The sequence below is a fragment of the Penaeus vannamei genome, chromosome 33 (genome assembly GCF_042767895.1).
Source record: "Penaeus vannamei isolate JL-2024 chromosome 33, ASM4276789v1, whole genome shotgun sequence".
Taxonomy (NCBI): Eukaryota; Metazoa; Arthropoda; class Malacostraca; order Decapoda; family Penaeidae; genus Penaeus; species Penaeus vannamei.
The window spans coordinates 4869244-4879243 of NC_091581.1; the positions used below are offsets into that span (position 1 = coordinate 4869244).

Genomic DNA, 10000 nt, shown 5'->3' on the forward strand with positions numbered 1-10000 from the left:
TTGATAACCATATACCTTGTCACAGAAAAACACAATGCTTATATTTCCTCACGTTTTGGCTTGTACAAGGTTCGAATAATAAGGAAACAATATATTTGAGTCACGGAACAAGTGTTCGGACACATGCCCTTATATGTACGTGTGTGTGTGTGCGTATGCGAGTGTGAGTATGTGTGTATGTGATTGTGTGTGTGTGCATGTATATATATACATATATATATATATATATATATATATATATATATATATATATATATATATATATATGATATATATATATATATATATATATATATATATATATATATATATATATCATATATATACACACACACTCACATATATAAATAAGGATAGATAAATAAATATATATCTATATATCTATATATCTATATCTATTATATATATATAATATATATATCTATATATATCTATATCTATCTATCTATCTATATATATATATATAGATCTTTATCTATATCTATCTTTATATATATATATAGATCTATCTTTATCTATATATATATATACATCTATATATCTATATCTATAACCATTGAGATCATAGCTATACTTTTCACCTGTCTACTGCACGTTAACCTGTACACTGCGAGGGAGCTACTTCCGGATCATGTGATGTGGAATAACGTACGATGTGCTAGTGTTATATTAAAAAAAAAAAAAAAACTGTTATTTTACTCAACAGAAATCAGTATTTTTAAAACTCGTAAAAAATTAGATATGGAAATACGTATAAATGTGTTGCTTATTTTCAAATCTAATGTTAGAAGTTCGTGGAAACGATGTAATATTACTTCATATTTTATTTAGGAAGCTTTTATTTTGATGTAGATGTAATCTCACAAGAAATATTTTGAGTATGCTTCTTGGATTTTGCTTTTATTTTGAGGAAAGACCTTTTTTAAAATATGAAAAAATAAGTGGTATGAAGAGAAAATTTAATTAGAAATATGTTTTAATTGGCGTTATGTCAGTGTTAAAAGAATTGTTCGCTAAATTGAGTAGAGCAGCATAATCCACACAGCAACATGAGCATAATCACAATGTTGTTTTTTATGTTAAAGAATATGGTGATACCACCTGATAACACTGTAAATGCCAGGAAAGTAACACCTGTCCCTTAAAAAAATAGGAAATGTACATCGGCCATTCCATTCTTCATTAATATTACATTCATTACTAAAATCACTTGCCCGGGGCGTCTATATGGTACTGAAGAATTTCCATGTTGCTTTACTGGATATGAGAATCATCACAAATACATTTAACAGCTGCATAAACCTCAGAGAAACATGGCTTTGAACTTTGTATTTAGGTGTGTTCTGTATTCACTCTTTATCTTCAGGTATCAACAGGAAACAGTCTTATCTTTTAGCATTTCCTTTGAAGATTTAATCTCCAGACGCGGTGCTGTGTGATGTAATTATGAACTGGTAATATTGGGTGAAATGGTTTCTCTGTCACTTTTAATCATCTATCCAGTATCTTACAAACGTTTATCATATGTATTATTTTATTAAGAGAGATATCACTATGTTCATTCTCTTCACTATTGTTCTTGTTCGTATTTAAAAAAAAATCGTATACAGTATATTAGTTGTAGTTATTTGTTTGTATTACATAGCAATATGATCATTATAGCAATAATATTTAGTCCTAATGTTGTTAATCCTAAGAGAAACAACCGTGTTTTATTATATATACACATATATATTTGTTTATAACAACAATTGGAAGAAGAATGTAAACATACAAGTACATATATTTATCGGGTGAGATACATATACATAAATTCTCATATACACCTATATTTAAGCGAGCATACACCATGTAGCAGAGACACGCAATTCATATGCACACACAGACATATATTCACACAATACCTAGTTAAACTGTACAGATATGGTAAGAAAGTATATAATATTCACCAGGCACATTATAAGGGATAATTTCTGAAGTAATTCAAGGCTGCTAAGGTTCGGTTCACTCCTGCTATAACCTGATCTTTGAATTTCCATGCTGTAGGGTCAAGGACCGTGTTCTTCTTGTACGTTTCGTAGCAATTCTGGACGAAACCTTGGCACGTCCTTCGGTAGTGCTGCATCTGGGCGTCTTCGGTACTGATGAAGTAAGAGCGACAGTTGTACTTTCCGCCGAGACAGTGGATTGGAAAGTGGTTGTGGAGTCCCAGTGCTCTTTCGGTGTCGTGGAAGCACTTGATGCTCGCTCCCGGGGGCGTGTAGTTGGCGGAACGGTAAGCGTGTTGCATAATGTGCAGGTACTTGGGTATGTCTTTGAAATGGCCTTCGGGAGGGAGCATTTCGTCCATGTAAAAGGTGTGAGGGGCGGAGTAGGAGGTGTAAAGTACTTTATCCTTTTTGGATTTTTTTACGATAATGTCCATGAGTTCGTGCCACGAGTTGGCGTTGCGAGGTATGATGATTTCGTCAGGGTCCGCGTGCACTGTGTATCTGTACCGGTAGATGTTCCTGTAGTAGCAGTCGTTGTAGGGAATAACTTCGTGTTGGTATTTGAACTTTGCGTCCAGGTATTTGTAAACAAGGCCAGGTATATTGGGCTGTTCGTCAGGGAGAGTTAATGGGATAACCTCAACCAAACCTTTCTTGGTGTAATATTCCATCGTTTTGGCCAGCCTGCGGTTCATGCCGAAGTCGTAGTAGAAGACCTTGTTGGCTCCCATTGCGAAGTGCAGCTCGAGCCACTCTATAATGCGCACCGTCGCGTCTCCGGTGTAAAATTCTGACCCTTTGACACACACGGCGAAGCCTTCCTTCTGGCCGTTCTCTGGCAGGTTGTAGATGACCTTTAAGAGATTGGTCGCGTAGTCGCAAGGCCTCTCTACCAGGGACACGGCCTGAGGAACCAGACCTCGGTGAGAGGCCGGGATCTTACACGTAATAATATACGGATTTAGATCGTGGTTGTTATAATGTCCCCATTCCTTGTACCAAACGAGAACCCGTGAGGCCTCGCTAAAGACAGGTTTTTCCAGGTCCTCGAACCATATCTGGCAGTTGGTCTGGGCAAACTCCCCGACGCGGTTGATGATGGCTGTCATGCGCACAACCGGTCTGTCAGGCTCCAAAGTGCGGTTGTCATAGTAGGCGCCGTACAGGTGGAATTTCCCGTTCGACGTCTCCACGGTCTGCCAGTACATGTTGTTGTAATGAAGGTCGTACATCGATGGGAAGTGAGCACAGGAGTTGTTCATCTTCTTCTTCATGTGGCTACGCACCGCAAACCCCATCGGGAGATTCCTACTCGCCTTCTCGACTCTCCTGATCTTTTCCTCGGGAGACAGAGTCGGAGGAACGACAAGAATTTCCTCCATGTTGGGCTCTTCCGAAGAAACGTTCTCGGGAACGTGGACTAAGGCTTCCAGATTGCGAAGAAAGAGTGACGTTTTTGTTCCCGTCATCAACAGCAATGTTCTGTTCAAAGGAAGATTATATTAATACGGAATACATACGCACGTGTAGGTGTGTAGCTTGGTGACATTATCAGTGGCGGATCTAGGGGAAAAAAAGGGGGGGGGATGCACTGTGATATGTTGGTAGGTGATGCTGAAAGTAGTGGTAATGATTATGCTAATAAGATTGTCGTCATTATTATCACTTTATTATCATTGCCATTAAAATTATTACCATTATTATTATCATTATTATTATTATTATTATTATCATTAATATCATTGTTATTATTATTATTATTATTATCATTATTATTATCGTTATTATTATCATTATTATTATCATTATTGTTATCATCATCATCATTATTAATATTATCATTATCATCATTATTATCTTCTTTATCATTATTATTATTATCATTAATGTTATTATTATCATATCTAACTAGCTATCTATATATGTACGTATACACACACACACACATATAGACACACACACACATAGACACACCCACACACGAACACACACGCACACACACACACACACACACACACACACACACACACACACACACACACACACACACACACACACACACACACACACACACACACACACACACCCACCCACCCACCCACCCACCCACACCCACACCCACAAACACGCACACACACACACCCACGCACACACACGCACACACACGCACACGTCAAAGGAGAAAGGCAGTCTTACAGCCAGACGTAAACAGCGACCATCCCGAAGACGGCGACGATCTTGAACTTTCGCTTCGTCCACATTCTTGAATCTGAAAATAGAACCTGAGGTGAAAGAATTCCAGCGCTTTGCTTTTTAATTCATTCTTCCCCTGAATTTAATTAATTCTTTCTTCCCCTGGATTTAATTGATTTCTTAGAGCATAAGATCCATGGCATACCCGTAATTTTTTTTTTTTTTTTTTTTTACATACTCGTATTTTTTTTACATACTAAGTATTTTCTTGTGAATATGTTTCTTGTGGTGAAAGAATTCCAGCGCTTTTTTTTCTTATTAATTCTTCCCCTGGATTTAATTGATTTCTTAGAGCATATAATCCATGGCATACTCGTAAATATATTTTTTTTACATACTCGTAAATATATTTTTTTTTACATACTCGTAAGTATTTTCTTGTGAATATAATAGTTTCTTGTGTGGTGAAAGTAATTCCAGCGCTTTGTTTTTTTTATTAATTCTTCCCCTGGATTTAATTGATTTCTTAGAGCATATAATCCATGGCATACTCGTAAATATTTTTCTTTTACATACTCGTAAATATTTTTTTTTTACATACTCGTAAATATTTTTTTTTTACATACTCGTAAATATATATATTTTTTTACATACTCGTAAATATTTTTTTTTACATACTCGTAAATATTTTTTTTTACATACTCGTAAATGTATTTTTTTTACATACTCGTAAGTATTTTCTTGTGAATATAATAGTTTCTTGTGGTGAAAGAATCCCAGCGTTTTGTTTTTAATTACTTCTTCCCCTGGATTTAATTGATTTCTTAGAGCATATAATCCATGACATACTCGTAAATATTTTTTTTTTACATACTCGTAAATATTTTCTTGTGTAAATATAATACAGTTACGATTGTGTTGCTCAAGTTTGCGTTTTTAAAGATATTGTCATCTATTTTCTAAATATGTTTTTTATAAACATATATTTTTTAAATATATTTTCTAAATCTATTTTCTAGATGTATATTTTCTAAATATTATTCTTTACATACTCGTAAATATTTTGTTGGGTAAATATAAGATACTATTGTTCTGCTTAAATTTGCGTTTTTGAAGGTATTGTCACCCATTTTATTTTTCATCCTAGACAAAAATGGAAATTGTGTAAACAAATATTATGTAAACATTTTGTAAATAAATCGGTAATGAACTGAGGTAATCGCATCCCTTGACCCTGACCTGAGACTGGCTTAATTAGTTTAATTATTCACAAAATTTGGTCTTAATGATACATATGACTGAAAGCTTCCATGCGTGAAGATAAAAGGTGTACTTATAAAAAACACGAATCACACACACACACACACACACATACACACACACATACACACATACACACACACATACACAAACACATACACACACACATACATACATACATACATATATGCAATATATGATATTGCAAGTCCTTACAAGGACTGCCCTACAGGAATGGGATTCATTTGATAAAGCACAACGAGCAAAATCTTTGTTTTTCGTAAATATTTATTATTTATTATCAATATTGCGCAGGTTTGGAAAATCAAGATTTTTGAAAATATAAAACCGAAAGGCACTCTTTTTATGGTAATTGCACTCCCGTTGAAGTGTTACTATCATGTTGCAATATTTGAATTTGAATAAAAAAGTACAGGCAGTATTGATAGCGTCTGCGAATGCCGTCTCTAACTCCTCTTAAACAATTTTCAGCAAATTTGTCTTTTTTGAAATTATTAATTCTCTCGCTTTCTTTATCAGTCTCTATTATTCATTCTTTCACTCTCACACATTTATTCTGCCTCGCTTTAAAACGATCGTTCCTCATTCTCTCTCTCTCTCTCTCTCTGTTTCGTTCATTATTCGTGGTCTCCATCTGTCACCCACTGTTTTTTCCCCTCCTTCATTTATTCATCCATACTATTATCCTTGTGTTTGACTATATCAAAGCCATCCCTCCCCGCTACTGAATCGTATAAATTTTCTGATGAATAGAATGGCACTTGAAACTTCCTCTGCTGCACCATAGCATCTCCTGTGACGCCTCTATCGCCATCTGTCGTCTGAAAGATTAAGTCGATTCCGAGTCACACAACAGCAGCATCGGTCAAACGTCTACTGTGACGTCATTTCAGCCTTGGTCACAGCAGGACGCGCGAATTTTAAAATCAAGCTTTCTCTGCGTTTATTATTATCATTATTATTATTATTATTATTATTATTATTATTATTTTTATCAGTATCATTATTATTATCATTATTATTATTATTATTATTATTATTATTATTATTATTATCATTATTATTATTGTTATCATTATCATCATCATTATTATTATAATTATTATTATTATTATTATTTAGGCCGTGGGTGAGTCGTAGAGGTAAAAAAAAAAAAAAAAAAAAAAAAAAAAAAAAAAAAAAAAAAAAAAAAAAAAGTTAATAAGGCGGGAGTAAGAGCGACGTGCTGTGCTGCCCATGAGGGTGACGGAAGAAACTCGCAGCAACACTTGCGATTTGGCACGTGCGTGTCTCGTAGAGCTAGTAAGGAGGAAGTACAGCAGTCTTGTGACAGCTGCACGACAGACGCACTCACGACGAACGAGTAGAAAGGACTGCACGACAAAAGTGCGTTACCCTTACATCCCACTCAATTTCAACGCTCGTCTGGACGCAAGTGCCGTACTGTCGCCGCACGTGCCATGTAGATTTTGGGTGTTGAATGCACGAACATAAAGCCACTCATCTTCATAATAATAACATAATAAAAATAATAACAATGCGAACGATAACAGTGACCCTGATCATACACCGAAACCGTCCCTTCAACCTCCATTTCCTTCCAGCCCAAAAGAGCCATTCATATGCTCCTTGGCACTCCTTTCTTCAGTTCCTCTGGCACTGGGGTAGAATTATGGGGGACATGTGCCAAATTTGGGACGAGTCTTGTGGGGGGGGGGGGGGCGGGGTATGAGTATGTTGTAAAGAGTAGAAGTAGGTATGCGTATTACTTTCATGAGTGAGAGGTATGTGTTTCATTTTACGAGTGAGGGAGAGACATGCAGTACTTCCATGAGTGGAGAGACGTATATTACTCTCATGAGTGAAGGAGATGTGTATTCCTTTCAGAGGGAGACATACAATTATTTTCCTGAATGAGGGAGAGACATGTGTTCCCTCCGTAAGGGAGAGACATGTGCTTCCTTTCATGAGTGAAGGGCAGATATGAACTTCCTTTCGTGAATAAGTAAGAGACATGTGCTTCCTTTTCTGAGTTAGGGAGAACCTGCTTCTTTTCATGGGTGAGAGACATGTGTGTTCCCTTTGTAAGTGAGGGAGAAATATGTTTCCTTCCATGAGTAAGAGAGACATGTGCCTCCTTTCATGAGTGTGGGAGAAGCATATGTTTCTTTCATGAGTGAGGGAGAGACATGTGTTTCCTTCCATGAGTAAGAAAGACATGTGCCTCCTTTCATGAGTGAGGGAGAGGCCTAAGTGTTCTCTTCGTGAGTGAGGGAGAGACATGTGTGTTTCATTCCATGAGTAAGAGAGACATGTGCCTCCTTTCATGAGTGAGGGAAAAGCCTGTGTTCCCTTTGTGAGTGAGGGAGAGACATGTGTGTTCCTTTCATGAGTGAGGGAGAGCCATGTGCTCCCTCTCATGAGTGAAATGAGTGAAAAACGCGGGCTGAGCACACCTTTCTATAACCCAGCTGTGCTCGGGGTACGTTGTGGGTACGCCCTTCTAGTCCCGGAATATGAAGTTTAACGTACGAAACGTCCCGAACGACCCCTGTGTAATTCAGTCCAAAAAGACCTTCGTAAAAGCCGATTGGAGCTCAGAATTCTTGCAAGAAATATGCATGCTTGATATTTAAGGGCTTGTGAAATTGTTAAATTTAGCTGAAGAATATGAAAAGAGCATAGGCGGGAAACATGCTCATCAGTGAATTGTGTGGGTTACGCCACGCTGCAGCGACAAAGTGAAAACAATGAAGGCCAATTATAATAGCATCAGTGTCAGGGAACAACATTGCAGTCGTGAATCCTGAAATGCTCTTCAGCAGGATCAGCTGCGTCTTGAAGACATGCTGTGACCCAAGAGAGTTTGTCATACGAGCTTGCTCTATAATCTCTTCCCTGAAGAAAGGTATGAATCAGAATGAATATCTTCACAATACAAGAGATGAGAGAGAAGGAGAGAGAGGAGAGAGAGGAGAGAGAGGAGAGAGAGGAGAGAGAGGAGAGAGAGGAGAGAGAGGAGAGAGAGGAGAGAGAGAGGAGAGAGAGAGGAGAGAGAGAGGAGAGAGAGAGGAGAGAGAGAGAGAGAGAGAGAGAGAGAGAGAGAGAGAGAGAGAGAGAGAGAGAGAGAGAGAGAGAGAGAGAGAGAGAGAGAGAGAGAGAGAGAGAGAGAGGGAGAGAGGAGAGGGAGGGAGAGGGAGGGAGAGGGAGGGAGAGGGAGGAGGGGAGAAGGAGAGGGAGGGAGGGAGGAGGGAGAGGGAGAGGAGAGAGAGAGGGAGAGGGAGAGGGAGAGGGAGAGGAGAGGGAGAGGGAGAGGGAGAGGGAGAGGGAGAGGGAGAGGGGCGAGAGGGAGAGGGAGAGGGGAGAGGGAGTATATATATATATATATATATATATATATATATATATATATATATATATATATATATATATATATATAGAGAGAGAGAGAGAGAGAGAGAGAGAGAGAGAGAGAGAGAGAGAGAGAGAGAGAGAGAGAGAGAGAGAGAGAGAGAGAGAGAGACTTGAGTGAAAGGGGGGTAAGGAGAGAGATGTAAAAGAGACGTATACATAAATATATATATTGTATTGTGAAGATATTCATTCTCATTCATACCTTTCTACATGTGTCAACATTACGGTTCGACCTCTTCCCTGTTTCAAGATGGTGCAATGCGAAAGACAAGAGTTCGCACGGTACACGTCTGTCCTTGCACATCCCGCCCCGTCAGACAAGTGCCATTCTGTTGTGGATGGGGTCATCTGTTGAAGTCAGTCGCTTGGCCAAAATCATCTACAGAGATGTGTTCAACTATTACGTTTCCTATACCCTGAAACACTTTGGAGCAAGCACTATTATTGTAATCGATGGCTGTGACACCAGCTTGACAAAGGCAGCTGAGCAACAATTGCAGTCAAAGAGAACTACATCCAAGAGCATACTGTTTGACCTGTGCTTGGAAACGACCACTTGCCAAGCTGATTCTGGTTAATGTCCACTACAAGGAGCAGCTGATACAAATGCTTAATGATTTTAAACGTCAGTCGGGAATTATGGTGGAATACTTGATAGTCTCACGCCACTTTATCTTTAGCAGATTCAGGAAAACCTGTAGTTGTTGTCGGAACAGTCACTGATCTACTGGTGATATTGGCGACTCAAACGACTCCAAATATGAACATGTACATGCTGTTAAAAACAAACAAACAAACAATAAAATATAACACTACGGGGTTCGATACATTTAAGATAACATTGGAAACAGACACACAAAAATTACTGTACTGTATCGCCAGGGAAAGTGCAGGGCATTCAACCTAGTGCATAAGAAGCAAGAAAATTATTTAGTTAAAACCTTCAAACACAAATGCAAAAGGCAGGTGAAAGCTTCCTTCTTGGGTTCAATATCACTAGACATGAAGAGGTTGATAGGCAGACAGATAAGGACGCAAAATACAGCGAAACTAACAAAGAAATACAAAGAAATGGTTAATGGTTAAAAGCAAAATAAATGTGCTAGACATCTAAGGTCATA

General features: G+C 37.9%; 2 protein-coding genes across 3 annotated transcripts in view; both read right to left on the reverse strand.

Annotated features, from left to right (window-relative positions):
• LOC113818267 (uncharacterized) overlaps positions 1–10000 on the reverse strand; it is a 54130-nt gene that overhangs the window by 15585 nt on the left and 28545 nt on the right. The gene's annotated exons all lie outside the window — the stretch shown is intronic.
• LOC113818256 (uncharacterized) overlaps positions 891–10000 on the reverse strand; it is a 14416-nt gene continuing 5306 nt past the window's right edge. For both annotated transcript variants that reach the window (XM_070145051.1, XM_070145052.1), the window contains exons 2-3: positions 4188–4260; positions 891–3473 (exon numbers count right to left, since the gene is read on the reverse strand). In XM_070145051.1, the coding sequence (XP_070001152.1) occupies positions 1958–3473; positions 4188–4252 (1581 nt within the window). In that variant the 5' untranslated portion in view covers positions 4253–4260 and the 3' untranslated portion in view covers positions 891–1957. The remainder of the gene's footprint in view (positions 3474–4187; positions 4261–10000) is intronic.